The sequence below is a fragment of the Scyliorhinus canicula genome, chromosome 4 (genome assembly GCF_902713615.1).
Source record: "Scyliorhinus canicula chromosome 4, sScyCan1.1, whole genome shotgun sequence".
NCBI lineage: Eukaryota > Metazoa > Chordata > Chondrichthyes > Carcharhiniformes > Scyliorhinidae > Scyliorhinus > Scyliorhinus canicula.
Window position 1 is genome coordinate 184,473,426 of NC_052149.1, and position 18,239 is coordinate 184,491,664.

General features: G+C 47.1%; 1 protein-coding gene and 1 long non-coding RNA gene across 2 annotated transcripts in view; one reads left to right on the forward strand and one right to left on the reverse strand.

Annotated features, from left to right (window-relative positions):
* Positions 1-18,239, forward strand: part of LOC119965214 — a 46,568-nt gene that overhangs the window by 16,821 nt on the left and 11,508 nt on the right. The window lies entirely within an intron of this gene.
* On the reverse strand, positions 15,557-18,166 carry si:ch211-39i2.2 (uncharacterized protein LOC449866 homolog). The gene is made up of 2 exons (XM_038795656.1): positions 17,944-18,166; positions 15,557-16,853 (listed from the first exon to the last, which is right to left on the reverse strand). The coding sequence occupies exons 1-2, from the start codon at positions 18,164-18,166 to the stop codon at positions 16,366-16,368; spliced, it is 711 nt and encodes a 236-aa protein (XP_038651584.1). The 3' UTR covers positions 15,557-16,365.

Consider the following 18,239-nt stretch of genomic DNA (forward strand, 5'->3'; position numbering starts at 1 on the left):
CACTATGGAGAGGCTGAACACCCCATTAACATGGGTGCAATTGGGAACCTGATTTTTTAAAAATTTACTGCTGCTGCACAGGGTTTCAAAGAGAGGCATAGTGGCACAATGGTTAGCACTCCTACCTCACAGTGCCAGGGACCCGGATTCAATTCCAGCCTTGGTGACTGCGGGGAGTTTGCACATTCTCTGCGTGTCTGCCTGGGATTCGTCTGAGTGTTCCGAGGTTTCCTCCTACAGTCCAAAGCTGGGCAGGTTAGGTGGATTGGCCTTGCTTAATTGCCCCTGTTGTTAGTGTCCAAAGATGTCCAGGGTAGATGGGGTTATGGAGATAGGCAGACAACTATGTCTCCGCAGGGGAGGAGGTGGCATAATGGTATTGTCACTGGACTAGTAAACTAGAGACCCAGAGTAACGCTCTGAGGACAAAGGTTTGAATCTCGGCATTGCCAATGGTGAAATTTTAATTCAATGAGAATATGGAATTAAAAGTCTAATGATGGCCATGAAATTATTATCAATTGTCGTAAAAACCCATTTGGTTCATTAATATTCTTTAGGGAAGGAAATCTGCCATCCTTACCTGATGTGGCCTACATGTGACTCCAGACCCACAGCAATATTAGCTGCCCTTTTAAGGGCAATTAGGAATGGGCAATAAATGCTGGCACAGCCTGCGACGGCCATGTCCCATGAACGAATAAAAAAAAAGAAGCTCTCGTACAATTGCAGGGTGTGGGCCCTGACTGGGGGAGGGGTGCTGGCCTTGAAATCCTCACCACCATTGAGGAACGAGTCCAGGAAGTTTTGGGGGTGGCCAAGGACAGAGCGGCCACCCAAACGGAGGTTGGTGGCAGCCGCAGAGGTGAGCAACCATCGGGCCCCACCCGGAGGACCTGTCAAACGTGAGCTGTTGTTGCCTTACTGACTGACCCATCTCTCCCTTTGACCACATGTCCATTCTCCCGCAGGTCCTCCAGCCGACGGCACCAGTCCATCCAAGGTGGCCCCATCTCCAGCCTTCTAGGATAACACCTCGGAGGAGAGTTCCAAGGAAGACACGATCTATGCTTCACAGCTGTCATCCCAACCTCTTCCAGCGCAGATAAATGCATCTTTGTGGGAAACGTTATTGGTCAGGCTTCTGGGGCACAATCTGGCAAGCACCACATTACTGATGATACACATCAAGTGAAGACAGGAACCCCCAGGCGAGACAGCAGTCAGAGGTCTGCTGGATCCTTGAACACAAGCAGTATGATATCTCTGTCACTTCCTTCTGCAATGCTGCCCAATCTCCGAATACTTGGCCCACCTCTCCAGGCATCTCCCTCTCCTCATAGTACTCAGCCACTCTCCGCCGTGGAGATGTCCCTGGAGTTGTGTCCCATCCCTTGGGGTTCGGATGTTGGCTGCTGCGTGTGTGGTGTTGCCTCCCGCAGTGTTTAGGCACAGTGTCCACGCATCAAGGTGTGAATGGGATCTAGGCAATAACTCACACATGCTATATGGCCCGCCAACCCACGGAATCTACTTGGATTGTGTGAAGTGTTCACTTAACCACGATTGACAATTCCCTATTAGCAATAGCCTTCAGCTCCATGGCAGCTGAGCAGGGGCTAAGATTGCCCGGAACGGATACACATGATCCAGGGTTTGGCATGCTGGTGCCATGCACGGTTTACCCCCCCCCCCCCCCCCCCAGCGCCGCCCCCTCCCCCTCTCCCCCTTCTCATGGCGGCCCACCCCTCCGGAGGGTGCCCACCCCCTACACAGCCACGGGTCCCCTGCAGAGCACTGGGGCGGCAGGCCCAGGGCTCCGGGCTCTTTGCCTGTGAGCAAAGTTGGCTACTCACCTCGACCCCTGGCAGAAGCCCTTCCGCCATGTTCACGTTGTTCAAAAGGAGTACTAATCGGCGCCAGTGTGACCACTTGCTGTTGAGGCCGATGAGTCACGGGAGGCCATTGGACATGGGGTTGCTCCAGTTTCTCGCCAAGCTACAGCGAGATCCCGATTTCGCCTACGGGAGCGGGTCGGTTGCATCGGAAACTGTTTGGCGCCTGGTGTGGCTCTCATTTTTGGCCTCTCCTGCTATTCACCAGCCTCGTTTTGCTCGAGTAGGAGCGCAACAAGGCCAGAGAATCATGCCCAATGTAAGTAGTTCCTGTTGTAAATATCCCTACTATGTGAACATAATTTTCATAAGTTAATCGGCTAAGGCAGAGGTTCCCGAACTGTGGCAGTGAGATTTTGAGCTCCAGAGCAGTAATGATGGGAGTGAAGCTTGGATTCAGTTTTGACAGCTGTGAAGCCACTTTAAACAGTTGAGTTTTTTGTGTGTCAGCGGTCGTTGCTTCATCATCTGTTCTCTGAGGTCTGATTGCTGCTACAACCACAGCCTGCATCTTCACTGTCTTCAGTAACTTTAAATCTCTCTTCCTACTGTCAGCAAAGTAACCCCCATCTCCCAGTTCCTCCCCCCACCCCAAAATTTTCACTCTGAATTGTCACATGAAGTCTGAAGTATTAAAAATGGTGGAGGGTGCTGGTGGTGAATTGTGCTGAGGCACTTACAGCATTATCCAAACTGACAGTGAAACAGATTAAAGCAGTTTCAAGATATACTCAACCAGGAAATAATTTTTACTTTCAGAAATTGCGATGTTTCCTCAAAGGAAATGCAAGTAAAAATACTGTGACGCAGTAAAGCAAGTAGTTTCAGTATAGTTTTTCATGACCCAGAATCATACATTCTCGTATTGCTGTGTTTTGTGGGCATGCAACCTGTTTTTGAATCTTGGTACTTCTGTGATCACCTGTTTCTTATTGATAACAATAGCACTTCTTTTGAGGGATATAGGGGGCGATTCTCCCAAATGGAGCCCGAGGGCGGAATTCTCCGCTCCACATGCCGGGTGGGAGAATCGCGGGAGGGCCGGGCGACTCACGACACGCCCCCCTGGCGCCCCCCCGTGATTCTCCCACCCCCCCGCTCGGATGAATCGGCGCTCGCCGTTTTTCACGGCAACCGGCGATTCTCCGGCCCAGATGGGCCGAGCGGCCTGCCGTTCCCGACCAGTTCACGACGGCGGCAACCACACCTGGTCGCTGCCGTCGTGAACATGGGCGCCAAATGCTGGTTTGAGGCTTGTGGGGGGCGGAGAGGGGAGTGAGCACCACGGCCGTGCTCGGGAGGGGACTGGCCCGCAATCGGTGCCCACCGATCATCGGGCCGGCGTCTCAAAGCGACGCACTCTTTCCCCTCCGCCGCTCCGCAAGATCAAGCCGCCACGTCTTGCGGGGCAGTGGAGGGGAAGACGGTAACCACGCATGCGCGGGTTTGAGCCGTCAGACGTCGTGACGTCAGCTGCGCATGCGCGGGTTGGAACCGCCCAACCTGCGCATGCGCGGCTGACGTCACTTACGCACTGCCGTCGCGTCATTCTCAGCGGCCCGGTGGCCGAGAGTTACGGAGCGCCGCTCCTCGCCCCCCCCCCCCCCCCGGGTGGGGGTGAATAAGGTGAGAGGAGCGGCCTGCGAGGCCGTCGTGAAACTCGGCCGAGTTCACAACGGCCTTCCCGATTTATCGCGGGAGCGGAGAATTCCGCCCTTGTTTGCACCGTCGTGAACGCCGCCGCGTTTCACGCCGGTGCAAACCGGGCCTGGGTACGACCTATTCTGTCCCCCACAATGGGCCAGCATGGCGCTGGAGCGGTTCACGCTTAATTTTTCATTAGGCCTACTGTGCAAAGTTCTGGTCAAGATAGCTAATAAAGTGAGGTATCTGTTGGTGACTATGGGGCTCTTGTAAACATTAGCAGAGACAGACTATTTGAAAATGAAATGAAAATCGCTTATTGTCACGAGTAGGCTTCAATGAAGTTACTGTGAAAAGCCCTGAGTCGCCACATTCCGGCGCCTGTCCGGGGAGGCTGGTACGGGAATCGAACCGTGCTGCTGGCCTGCTTGGTCTGCTTGAAAAGCCAGCGATTTAGCCCAGTGAGCTAAACTTGGATTTGACATGATTAAAAGCCCTCTCAATTATTTGTCATGGTTCATGATGTTATTAATTTCTTGCATAGATTACTGGCTTGGAATTACTGATGAACAGTCATAGTTCATTCTGTATGAGAAATATATAGTTATACTATAAAATACATCCAGAGTTATAGTTTTATGCTGCTATTAAAAAGATTTGCATTCATATAACATCTTTCACACTCTCTGGATGCCCCAAGCGCTCCATAGCTAATTAAGTTTTTTTGAAGTGTTGTCACTGTTGTAATTTAGGAAATCCAGCAGCCAATTTGCAAATAAGCTCCACACAAACAGCAATTACAAGGGTAAATAACCAGGGTAATTCTACCTACTTGGTAACTATTACTTTTGAAAATGCAATTGATGCCTAGACTTGCAAATTAGCAGGTTGGAAATTGTTATTGCTGTGCAGTTATGGTACAAGTCCATGTTGAAAACTACCTACTTGCTCTGACTTTTTCATTGTTTGGTATGTGATAATTACTGGTCAAACATTTACTTTGGGAGTTTCACAGTTCAGTCAGGTCTGTGACCTGCTGAATCACAAACAGGCATAAACATCTTTCAAACATTCTAGGACAAATCACTAATGTTTAAAATTGAAGCTGCAGCTTTGCTATATGTAAACAAACATTGGGCAACTATTCAGTTACAAGAAAGGACAAATATTTGTTTCTTTGATTTTAGGGGATTTATATATTATTATAAGGATGTGGTACATGTACTTCAGCCAATATGTGCCTAAATCCTGATTAATGGGCACCTTGTGCAGTTGTCCAGTGGACAATTCAATGTGATCAGGGTTAATAGTTAGATCTGGACACTACTAATTGTATAAGAGAGAAAACATAGCAAAAAAAATTTCAACTCTGTATGCTTACAGAAACCGTTACCCAAACAGTTGGGGGATTAACCTGAACAAAACACTGATATGAGACAAGCCCCTAATACATCAACATGTTTGTTTCTACCTCTTGCCCTTTAAAATTATGCAGATGAAAAAATTCTTTGGAAGCACATGCACTACATTTCTCTGAAATAGCTCATCAGCCACGGTCAGCTGGTTGTGCACCAGTGGCTTATGGGATTGTTTACTACATATTTTTCCAGTCTGTGAAAAGAGAAGCTGAATACAGATTAGGTGAAGATTTATCCTCCTTTCAGCTTTGTTCAGTATTGTAATGCCTGTCAGACCCATGAGATCTGATGTGGTTTCATTGGACCAATCAGCGGAACGGCTTCCAAACACTTATTCCTCAGAGGATTATTTCAGCCATGGTTTGTTCAATATGTGGGAAGATAAAAACACTTCAGCCGCGCTTTTTTGCTGCATCCCATGGCCTTTTCTGAAGAGGGCATCACTATCATAAAACAACAGTATGAATCATATTGGAATTAAAAGCCTTGTTTATAATAAAATCAAATATATGTTGAATATAATGTTGCTTACTGTTTACATTTGCAAAACCCTTTATGAATTTAAATTTTTTTAAATTGTGCAGTTTTTTTCACCTAATCAATCATTTGAATGATGAGTGATTCACTATTTTCCTATAAGTGAGAGTATGACTATGTAGTAATCTAAAACAGGCAGATTTCAAATTGCCTGTTTAGCGACAAATAGAGAAGAAACCTGATATTTTAAAATCTATCAGTAAAACTTGAAAATATTGCAGTGTTCATTTTTAGTTGAATGGGTAGAGAGTTCTAGGCTTGCAAAAGTATTTGAATAATTATTTCTAAAAATATTTTTTTACATTATTCAATTTTATCAAAATGCCTTTGCTTTAGTATTAGAGCAACACTTTCAAATACCCAGAGAACAGGCACCAAACCCCGAAGTGTCCACTTGATGGCAAGATGTAGCACATCAATTTCTTCAGGGTTTGCATTCCAAGCAATCAGTCAGGATGATGTAATGTGTGTGCACATGTTTGTCATTGGTTCCCCCAACCTCCCACAGCAAACCTTAGTGAAAACGCTGTTTAAAAATGCTGATTCAAATGTAACCTAAATGGCAAAAACAAGATCAATGGCCGGAATCTTGTGGCAGCGTCAGGGTTCTCAGCCACCCCTTTTCGGGGAGGCCTGCCAATATCCAGGACCCCAGGAAGTGGAAGCCATGCCCAGTGGGAGCTGTCGGCTAATCAGAGGCTGGCAGCTGTATTGAACGATAATGCCACTGGGAGACAGGGATTGCTGCTGGAATGACACCCACCCAAGGCCAAGTATCATTGCTGAATCCCAGGCCACAAATGAGTAATGACGGGACCGGGGTTAGCAGCAAGGGCAGAGAGGTACCTGTCAGTGGGCTCCCCGTCTTCCTGATGCTGGGTCCCTCAATCAGACACAGAGTGCCTTTGAATGAGGGTACCCCATTCCCTGGGAGCCTGCAAGCAACCCCACACAAGTTTGCTTGTCATGTTCCCAGTTCTTAAGTGGGTTTCAGTAAGAGGGCCTTCCGACCGCAGGCTTAATTGGGGCGGAGGCAGGAAAACCAACCGCCCTCCTGCCTGATTAAATGCCCCCGCCGCCAAATTAGGCATGGCGACTTAATTGGGGTGGAGGCAGGAAAACCAACCGCCAACCGCCCTCCTGCCTGATTAAATGCCCCCGCTGCCAAATTCAGCATGGCGGAGGGCACGAGTTTCCACCTGATGAAATGCAACATAAAAGTAAAGGTTTGACACTACTTGATCTTTGATATCTCATCTCTTGTAAGTTCCAAATGTTTCAATTTACATTCACCTGAGTGAATCTTATCAGTGGTGCACAATGCAGTCACATTATATTGGTGTTGGCAGGGGAGTGAATGTTCAAGGTGGTTGATAGATTGCCAATCAGGCAAGTTTTGAGTGCTATGGAAGCTGCAATTATCCAGGCAAGTGGCGAGTATTCTACCACGCGACTTATTCATGCCTTGTAAATGGCGGAAAGACTTTTGAGAGTCATATGGTGAGTTATTCGCCTCAGAAAACCCAGTATCTGACCAACTCATGTCGCCATCCTTATTCTAGCATTTCTCAACACCAGCAATCACTTACATTTATATAGTAACATTGGTGTTCCCTGATCCTGCTTGAGAGTAATCTGATAATAAATTGCCACAGATTTGTTTTGTTATCATTGTTGAATAGCAGTTTAGCACATAATCGATATCTCTTTCTTCAAAAACACTTCCCCATAATCATTGTTTTAGTTGGCAATGACTCTTCATAACTTTTGTTATTCTCGACGTCTTTGAAGAATGCTTTACTAAATATTCAACTGCAGTCTATCTGAAATAAAGTGAAAATGCTGAAAATATGTAGCAGGTCCTGCAATCTCTTTATAGAAAGAAACAAGAGTTCGTAGGTGGAATTTAATGCCCTTCCCAGGAATTGGCTGGGGGAGGTTGTAAAATGAGACAGGAGGGCATGGGTCGGAGTGATCATTGCTTTCCTAACTCTCCGCAATTATGGCTGGGACGGGAAGGATCAAGGGTGGCCTTCCTGCTCAGAGGCCAATTGAAACCCTTTAATGGTCAATTATGGGCAACTCGAGCTTCAGTCCACCATACTAGCAGCGAGGATGAGGGGCGATGGTGTTCCTTGTACTTGGGTACCCAAAGGTTGCCCACGTGGGAAGACAACCTTGCGTTTAAACAGACTTCCCCTCCCCCTTTCCCAGGACCTGCCTGATTAGCCTCAGTAAGCTCCACTTACCATTGGTTCTTTGATTCCATGGTTGTTCCTCATCTGGGGTATAGTACTGGCCGTGGCCGCCTCTTTCAGTGACGATATTGGTATTGAATATCTGAAAATGACGTTACCTGATTGAGTTTTAATTGCATTGGGATTGCTGGAAATGATCCCAGCAGGATTGCTGCCCGCTCTCCAGACATGAACTACAACCATTTAATCCAGTGCAACGTTAAAGGTCAGTGGCCTATCATCAGAACTTTTTCAGCTAGGTTTCCATCTGATCACCCATGCAGCCCACACCGGTTGTACTTTTGTTTAAGCCCATCTTGTTACTTAATGTTCATATATTTTATTTTCCAAATGTTTTCACATTACTCCTGAGCTAAACCAGTTTAATCAACTTATCTGCAAGCTATTCTATTGCATTATGTTACACAAGTCCAGTTGTACATGAATTTTAATTTAAATTGTAATGCTTACATCACAAAGACAATTCACTGCCTTAATGTATGTAGGCTGAAGAGATTTAAATATTTACTTCCCATTGCTTCTTTAGAATCCAGAGAAGATAATAACTCAGATGTTAGTTTCTCTGCTGTTTGGCCTTTCACATCTTTTTTCCTCTCTGGGGATTGTCATTAACACTCTTTCACCATGGTTTCTGTGGCCATTAACACCCGGTTTCCCTAGGTTTCTGTGGCTATGACTCATCTTTCATCCTCACTCCACAGTATAAATATTTCCTACTTTCTCTGTGTTCGTTTTGACAAAGAGTCATCGGACTCGAAACGTTAGCTCTTTTCTCTCCCTACAGATGCTGCCAGACCCGCTGAGATTTTTCAGCATTTTCTCTTTCGTTTCAGATTCCAGCATCCACAGTAATTTTCTTTTCTTAAGATAATGTGATAGAACTTTAAAATTATTAAATGCATTGAGTACAGAGAAGTAGTGTTGTCCAGTAGTTGAAGGGTGTATTAATAATGCACAATTAAATTCTCGAGATTTAGAATAAGAGGAAAAGAAAATCTTCATTACACAAGGTTGACAGATTTTGGAATTCATTTCAGGTGGTTGTTGTTGAGACAGAAACAATGGGCGCGATTTAACCACCACGTTGCACCCAGCGCTGATTTGGGCGCAGCAGTTGAATAGCAGGAAAGGCAAAAATCGAGGCGCGAATCAGTTTGCTAACTAGCCGGCCCTCCCTCGATGTCGAGTTCTGGATCACACCCAAATAGAAGGGCCTGCGCTGTAATGTTCTATGCTGTGCATTTCATTGACCATAATTAGCACCATTTTCTATCTCATTAGCGAGATTAAAATTGAATGTAACAGTCCCCTGGGAATTAACCCAGCAAGAAATCACGTGGGTGTCGTTTAGCATTCCTTTTTAAAATTGTGAATCTGGAGCAGTGGCTGTTGAGGGTATCCGAGGAGGTGAGTAGCCATTTCCATTTTTCAGCACCAAACGGCAGCTCCGAGCAGTGTGCCCGAGGGTCTTGGCAGCTTGACCCTTGACTGCCCCTTAAGAAGGCTGGGCTTGGTTGGACTGAAGAGTTCCAGATCGGGGTTTCCCCCTGGCTGGGGAGTGGGTTGAAGAGCTTTTCATCTGAGAGGCCTTCGCCATCTTTAAATATTGTGGATACCCATAACGGGCAACTAGAGCTGCTGCCTGTCTGTCATATTAAATACTTCCAGGGCAGAGCCCTGTTCTTGGCTGTATGCTGATGGTCACTCTAACTCCCTTTGATGGTGAGCAGCCTCTAGCTTCACAGCTAAAGGCTATTGCTAATAAAGAATTGACCTTGTTAGTTATGAGAGCACTTCACAACTGAAGGTTGTGTTTGCTGCTTGCTGGTGCATGTGGCTGCAAACGCCTGGAGGCTGCTGTTGCTGTTTCCTTCCCTTTCTGTCGCCAGAAAATGGACAATATTTTCCAAGATACCTTTACCCTGGAACACCGGGCTCAAGGAGATGTAGGAGTCCAGAAGCCAATCCGATTTGAAGCAGAAAGATGTTGCGGGACCTGGTGCGTGTCATTGATTCAAATGAGCAACCTGTTGGAAGTTGTTGAAGAAATGTTTTTGCAGATTGCTGAAGCTTTTGTTACTAGTGTGCTGAGTGCTTCATGTAACTGGCTCGTCACTGCAGGTCAAACACGCTGGAAGTCAATGATGTTCAACTGCATCTTGTGCACCAGTGGAATATGTGAATGCCAGGATTTGGTTCTGATGAGATTGTGTGGGAGCCTGAACAACTACGGCTCATGGACAGAGAATGGCACTGATTCCCCCTCACACCCATTCTGCTTTTTCCCCTTCCGCTCTATCCCCTTCCCCACATTCCCCTCTTTTCCCATATTCCTCCATTTCCCCCTCCCCTATTCATCTCTTTCCCTTCCCATCCATTCCCCTCTTTCCACCTCCCCTCTTTTCCCCAAGTTCCCCCTCATCCCCATTCTGCTTTTCGCCCTTCTGCTCTATCCCCCTCCCCCCATTCCCCTCTTTTCCCATATTCGTCCAATTCCCATTCCCCCTTTCCCCTTTCTATTCATCTCTTTCCCCTCCTGCTCATTCCCCTCTTTCTACCTTCCCATTCCCTTCTTTTCCCACCTTGCCCCTCACCCCATTCCCCTCTTTACCCCTCCTCTCATTCACCCTCACCCCCATTCTGCTTTCCCCATCCCATTCCCTCTTTCCCCTATCCCATTCCCCTCTTTCGCCCATCTCACATTCAACCCACTTCTCTCTTTCCCCCTCGCTCCCATTCCCCTCTTCCCCATTTCCCTCTTTCCCTCTCATTCCCCTTTTCCCCCTCCCTCATTCCCCCTCAGCCTTATTCCCCCTCAGCCCTTTCCCCCTCCGCCATTCTCCTCTTTGTCCTTCTCCCAAAGCACTCCTTTCCTCTCTTCCCCCTCCACCATATTCCCCTCTTTTCCGCACCCACCTCTTTGCACTCTTTTCCATTCTCCTATTTCCCCTCCCCAGTCCTCCCATTCCTCTCTTTCCCACATTCCCCTCTTCCCCTCAAGCTCATTCCCCTCCCCACTCCTCCTCACCACATTCCCCTCTTTCCCCCACCCACATTCCCTCTTTTCCCTCTCCTCCCATTCCCCCTCATCCCCATTCTGCTTTCCTCCTCCCGTTCCCCTCTTCCCCCTCCCAATTCCCCCTCATCCCCATTCCCGTTTCCCCCTCTCCCATATTCCTTCTTTCTCCCTCCCCATTTCCCTCCTCTATTCCCCTCTTTCCCCTTCCCCATACTTCCCTTTCCCCATATTTCCCCTCCCCTATATTCCCTCATTCCCCCTTCCCATTCCCCTCTTCCTCACAGTCCCGTCTTTCCCCATTCCCCCCTCCTCCATTCCCATCTTTTCCCCTCCCCAATTCTCATAGGACAAGGCTTTGTCTGTCAGCTCACCCCCTCCCCCTCTCTCCCATTCCCCGCTCTCACTTCCCCTCCCTGCTTTATTCCCCTCCTTCCTCCTCACATCCCCCAATTTCCACTTTCCCATGCTCCCATTCCCCTTTTGCCCCTCCCCCCATTTCCCCTCCCCTCATTCCACTCATACCCCTCTTCCCCCCCCTCCCCATTCCCCTCTTCCCCATTCCCCTCTTCCCCACATTCCCCGAAACCTCCTATTCCCCTGCATTCTGCTTTTCCCCTCCCCATTCACCCTTTATCTCTCTCCTATTCCCCTCCCATCCCTTCTTTCACTCTCCCACTGTCCCCTCTTCACCATTCCCCTTTCCCCCTCCCCATTCTCCTCTTTCCCTCTCCCGATTTAGTTTTTCCTCCACACCCTGTCCCTTCTCCCCCCCCCCCATATTCCTTTTTCGCCTCCCCCTATATTCCCCTCTTTCCCCCGCCCTGTCCCCTCTTCCTCCTCCCCCCCATATTCCAGTCTTTCCCCTCTCCAATTCAGTTTTCCTACTCCCCCAATCCCCTCACCCTGTCTCCTCTTTCCCCCTCCCCATATTCCCCTCTTTTCCACTCCCCCATTCAGCTGTCCTCATCCCCCCAGTCCCCCTTGTCTTCTCTTTCTCCCTCCCCATCTCCTCTTTCCCCCTCCCCCATATTCCACTCCTTCCCACTCCTTCTATTCACCTTTCATCCTCCCCATCCCCACTTTCTCCCTCCTCACCCCCTCTTTCCCCCTCCCCATATTCCCCTCTTTTCCCACCCATAATCCCCTCTTCCTCCCTATCCCTTCTTTCCCCCTCCCCATCCCTTCTTTCTCCTCTCCCCATATTCCCCCCTTGTTCCCCTCTTCCCCCTCCCCCATATTCTCTTTTCCACCTAACCACATATCCCTCTTTCTCCACCCTCATTCCCCTCTCCTCAATCCCCTCTTTACCCCCCAATTCCACTCTTCCTACATTCCACTCTTCCTCATTCCCATCCCCCATTCTCTTCACCTCCAAATCTACTTTTCCCATCCCCGCATTCCCCCACCCACCCCATTCTGCTTTACCCATTTGTCTTTTCCCCTCTTTCCACCTCTCCGTTCCCCTCTTCCCCTCCTCCATTCCCCTCTACATCCCTTCTTTTACCCCGCCCAGTCCCCTCTTTCCCCTTCCTCCAATATTCCTCATATTCTCCTCATTCCCCACTTTCTCCCTCCCCCTCATACCCCATTACCCTCCTTCCTCCTGCCCACAATGCCGTCTTTCCCCCTCCCCATTCCACTCTTTCCCCCTCCCCAGTCCCCTCATTCTGTCATCCCTCATTCCTCTTTTCCCCTCATACCCTTCTTTCCCCCACCCCTTTCCCCATTCCCCTCTTCCCCTTTCCACTTTTCCATTCCCCTTTTCACCATTCCCCTTTCCCCCCATCCCCATTCCCCTCTTTCCCCCTCCTCTATTTCCCTCCCCTGTCTCTTCTTTCCCCCGTCCCCTCTTTCTACCTCCTCCTATTCCCCTCCTTCTCCCTCGGCCCATCCCCCTCTTTTCTCCTACCTCATTCCCCTCTTTTCCGCTCTCCCCCATTCAGCTTTTCGTCCTCCTCCATCCCCTCTTTCTACCTCCCACCCACCCCCCATATTCCCCCCTTTCCCCTCCTCCATATTCCCCTCTTTCCCCCTCCCCCATTTAGCTTTCCTTTTCCCCATCGCCTCCTTCCCCTCTCTGTCCCCTTCTTACCCCTCCCCCACATTACCCCTCCTCCCCCAATGTTCCCCTCTTTCCCCCTCCCCCCATTTTCTAACTGCTGACAGCACGCTCACACCCATCCACTGAACGTGGTCTGCGTGGGGGCATTTAATCTTTGACTACTGTGTCCGGGGGTGGGGGGGCAAGCATTGGGGGGAGTGGAGGGCAATAGGGGGTGAGGGTCAAGGCAGATCCCACTGTGAAGGTTAACATGACAGGTTTCACATGTATCAGGTTTGACGATATGTTTTAATTCTGAACATTTGACATTTCCATTCCATTTGCTACAGATAGTGATCCCATCCCAGTGACTCTCAATCGTCTTGATCTTATGTGGTCCACCACTATGTCTAGATGTGTCCGCAGGTAGTATATCAGAAGTGGAGGCAGCCTGCTGCTTTTCGCACCCTGTGGTCTTAGATGGTCTCTGGAGGGCCTAGAACCAGAGGGCCCTGGCTGTCTTACCAGTGTCACAGGCATTGCTGTGCCACCCTTTTCGGCCCACTACCCTTGAGACGTGTCAGTGACAGGAGGGGGGTACGGGAATTCAGAAGAACTGGAGACTGGCATCATCTCCCTGGTTGCAGGCTCAGGTTGGTCTCCAGTGCTTCCTTATCCCTGAGAGTGCCCATAGGGCCCTGGGAGCATCCATGGGATAGAGGGGCACCTGGAATGAGCTCTGGAGGCCTGTGCTTCATATGGCTCTGCCAGTCTTGGCACCTTCCTGTTGTCAGCACCATGGTGCCCTCAGAAATGCTCCTCCGTGACTGGGCCACACTCTATAGTGCCCCAGCCATGTCCACCTGTGTGTGGAACACATTTCGCAATGACTGGGACCTGCTCTGGAATACCTCAGCTATCTCCATCTGGGATATGTAACTCAGTGGCTGGGACATGATGTTGAGGGCCTCCGGCATGGTTGTCATAGACACCACCACTTAAGCTACTTACATCATGCTTCAGGCTTTCCACTGCAGTGGCAATGTATTATCGACATCTTCTCCTGCCCCTATAGACTTTGGGACTCCACCAATCGGCTATGCACTCGCTGTAGAGTCGCTGACATCCCCTCCTGAATCTCATTGCCATGACCTGGCATCTGCATCAGCTCTGGGACAACCTTGTCCAGAGGCTTGGCATCTGACTTGGACCAAGTTAAGTCTTGGTCTTTGGATCCAGCAGACCTCCAAGTACTGACTCTCTTAAATGTTCCTGCCTCCACCTGTGTGCATCAGCAACTGTGTGGTGCTCAACAGATTGTGCTCCAGAGGCCTATCCACTGACACCCACTAAAGTGTGCGTCGATGTGCTGGTGGAGGTGATAGCTGTGAAATCTCCTCAGAGCTCTCCTCCACGGTGTTGGATGGCCTGGCCCCATCAGATGGGGGTCCTGTGAGAGAATGGATATGTGGTCAGTGAGAGGGATGGATTATTTTGTCTGATGTGAACAACTCAGTTGTGACAGGTCATCTGGGTGAAGAGGCTGTGGATCCACACCGTCAGTAACTGCTCTCTCCTCTGTCAGCCCTGTGACCTCCAGGGCCCGTTCCACATTTGGGGTGAGGATTCAGATCTCAGGTACCCTGCCACCCCAGTACTGGTCATTTTCCACCTATCTTGAGCTATCTTCTCCTGCGGGATTAAAGAAATAGCATCATGAGCCCCACACTTAGTGGTTTAGGAGGATCTATGGCAGATGGCATATGTGGGCACCACAACTGGACATGAAGGGGTTGTGCTGGTGGGTGCCAGGGGGTACTCAGGAACCAGCACGACAATCAAATGTGGGGATGGTGCAAGGTTTCAGTTTTTTTGGGGGGCGTTGGCGGTGTGTGTTGGGAATTTGAGGGGTAGCAGACTAAACTGATGCCAGAAGAGTTGGTAACCTATTCTTGCAGCTCAGTGGAGGGCATTGGTCTTCCAACATTGTACAACAGTCCTCCTGCTGACAGATGCTGCCACTAATAATAATAATAATAATCTTTATTAGTGTCACGAGTAGGCTTACACCTCCCAGGCAGCATTGGTGGCCCTGCTGCTGTCCCTCCGACCTCCTCGGGGGAACAGGATCTCTAGTCTTCACAGCGCCCAGAATCACCAAAGCAAGGAGCAGGTCTGCACACTGCTATGCTTCGGAGTGAAGCGAGTGGTGAGGGAGGGTTTAAAAGCAATTCTCCCTGGTTAGCAGCAAATGCTGAAACAGTCAGTAATGACGGGAACCTTGTGAAGGTTAATTTCTGGCACTACGGGCCACAATCTCACCAAAGTGGCCATCGAGAAATACCCTGGCACTCGTGCCCATGATGACACCTCAAGAGATTTTTCTGTTAAATCACACCTAATGTCAACATTCAAGAATTGATTGTACAGTTGGATGACAAATGGAGACAAGGGCATATGGGTCAGGGCTAAGCAGAATGCTCTTTGAGAACCATTGCATACTCAATGGGTCAAATGGTCCTCTGTAATAAAGATTCTGTGAATCAGAACTTTATCTAGTCATTTTGAAATGCTTCTATTTTGAATATCAGTCCTCATCATGTATAAACATTTGTAGTTTGGATGAGTGCAGTCTTGAATCAGTCTTCCTTGTGGGAACATGTATAAAAGGGATTTTACATTCAATTTTCCTTTTAATAGATTATAGCTTCACATTAGTTGCTCATCAAGAAAATGAGAGAGTGTTTATGTTATAAAATGTTTATTTGCAACACTGGCAATCTCTTACACTTTAACAAAAGCATAATCATAGCACTGCAGTAGAAGAAGGTAGCAATTATATGTACTTTGCATCCACTACAGGAAGCTTGCACTGTTCGTATCAATGCAAGATACTATGTTAGAGCAAGTCCAGCATGCCCATACAAAATACAAAATGGTTCAATTGAACAGTGCAAAAATATGCAAATGCAAACATGTAACAATACTGAACATCAGTAAAATAAATATCACAAAAAACTTTAAACTCCCATTTTAACGTAGTAACCACTTTCAGCTAAACATGTTAATAATGTAGTGTATCTGATGCATCAATTTATTACTGTCTTCATCACCCTGATGAAAAACTTTTACACACATTTAATGCTCTTCATTTTCTTTCACTAATTCTCTTCTTCCTCACCCCGCCATGCACTTTGCACTTTCTGTACCATCACCACATGCTTCCTCATCCATAACCAAAAATATCTACTTCTAGCAGTGGTATTAGTAAAGACAATGTGAAAACTATGCAAGTGTGAAATTCCATTGTGTACCCACTGCTTACTGAACCGCACACTTTTGCATCCAATTCATTAAGTAGGCATTGTGTATACACAATATTCTGAATCCTTCAAAATAATCAGTGAAATTAACATTCATTGCGAGAAACTGTAGCAACTTGTGCATTAGAATATTTAGAGAAATACTTCCATTGCAGGCACCTAATAACTCTTAATAGATCACTAGTCAGAAAATAGTCACCACTAAAATTGCCAGTTAGTTTGGCACTCGATCAGCATTCTTCAACAATTGGTCCTACAGAAGAATACAATTTTCTTTTGACCAATCTGAAGCCTGGACTAAGTTTCAGTACCCTTCTTGATGCATGTGTGAAGCAGGCCCCTATGGAGAAGAAATCACTCAGACTGGGCCAGCTGTTGCTATCCTGTTTAAAAACTAGAGTCAGTTCAAAGGTAGGAATGACACTGCTGTCATAGACGATTTTGCCCAGCTTCTTACTTGTGCTCTCGTGCTCAAGATTAACATAGATCACTGCACCACGCAGTCCACAGGGCTCGCTGGCAGCCATTCGAAGCACATCTCGAGCTATTCTCCTGCTCATGTACTGGGGGATCAGGAGTTCCTGGCAGTGTAGCTGGGATTTCTTTGAGGTAGACAGGCAGTGCTCGATCTGTTTAGCTAGGTGCTGGCACGTCCTTTCTTCTAAAAATTCCTCCAGAAAAATAAAGTCATTGCCAGATTGATTCAAGAAATATGTATCTGAAATGAAAGCAAGTTGTATGAGCATCTTTGAAAATTTTAGATAATGTGGATACAGGAATAAGTTTCAAAATATAGACTTTTAACAAAATGTTTCTACTGGAAGTTAGCTATTGATTTTGAGATTCTAAATCATACACCCTACACCCAAAATCAGTAAAGAATGATCTGGTGCCTGGAACATTTGAATGTTTGTATTTTAAATCATATCCTAATAAATCTAAAACTCTGATTCGTTTTTTGCTGTCATTTTTAAGCAATTATTTCACACCACCTCCATATAGAAGGGTGCAATTACCAGTATGATGTCACATTCCCGATTACATTTCCTTGCTAAAGACTCGATAAAAAGTTTACATTATTGCACAAACTTTCCCCATCAGCCAACAATTACACTGCAGTATTTAGCAGGATATTTATGAATACTTTCAAAAGAAAGGCCAATACGTTTCAATAGGGCATTACCATACATTTAATTAATTTCGAGTTTATGGGTTAGTTGCCTTCCGCTATGGACCATCCACTTAACAACACTGTAGACAGTCTTTAATTCCTCTTAAGAGTTTCTAGCTAAAGCTACTAAGAGGAAAGTGCCATCTCCCGAACTGAAACGGTCCACATTAATATTGCAATTCAGTTTTCCAGCATTTAGAATTGTATACTCATTGCTTGTGTGTGAAGCGGTTGACGTTTATTATTGTGCAATTGCTATACAACCTTTATTCTGGATTCTCGATTCTAGAATAGCGGTACTGTAACTGATTAGTTTGAATTGGAATTCAGATGGAAGATATTTTATATGGGGGGAGAGCACGTCACTTCACAATAAGTTTTGCTCCAAGACTTCTCTAAACGAAAACACGTATGTATACTGTTAGAATAAAGAGTCTCATAATTATGTTTAGGATTGTAGTAATCCATTCGATAGGATATGTGATCGGATTTAGATTTTTAAAAAACATATATAATTGACAAATCAGGCTTCTTTATAAATTCCACCCAAGATACTAAGGCTTTAATCACTTAGTATCGACTTGTTGCAATATAGCCCCATTAAGAATAAAACGACCGAGCGACACCATCAGCTCACCTGCTCCAGGAATAAGGCTTTCATCTTCGATGTTATAATGTCTCTCAAAGGGGTTTTCACCGTGTTTTATCTTCTTCGAACTTGTTACCGCTTCGCCTGCGAAGCTCTGTTGAAGGAGTTTCTTCATCAACTGGACTACACTATCCCCTTCATCGCCGGCAGGACTCGTCCTTTTACTGCAAGGACTCGTACCCCCGAAAGTCTGAACGTACATCATCACCATCACTGCTCAATCATTAGTGTCCCGTCCCCCGCACTGTGCTCGGCCAGTTTTTCTCTCTCTCTGACAGTACCGA

What these genes read in the sequence shown, in the direction of transcription:
- si:ch211-39i2.2 (XM_038795656.1), bottom strand. Translation starts at nt 18,166, where the DNA reads ATGGTGATGATGTACGTTCAGACTTTCGGGGGTACGAGTCCTTGCAGT. An exon ending in AAGCCTTATTCCTGGAGCAG is followed by an intron (nt 16,854 to 17,943) that starts GTGAGCTGATGG and finishes CTTTCATTTCAG; the next exon opens with ATACATATTTCTTGAATCAA.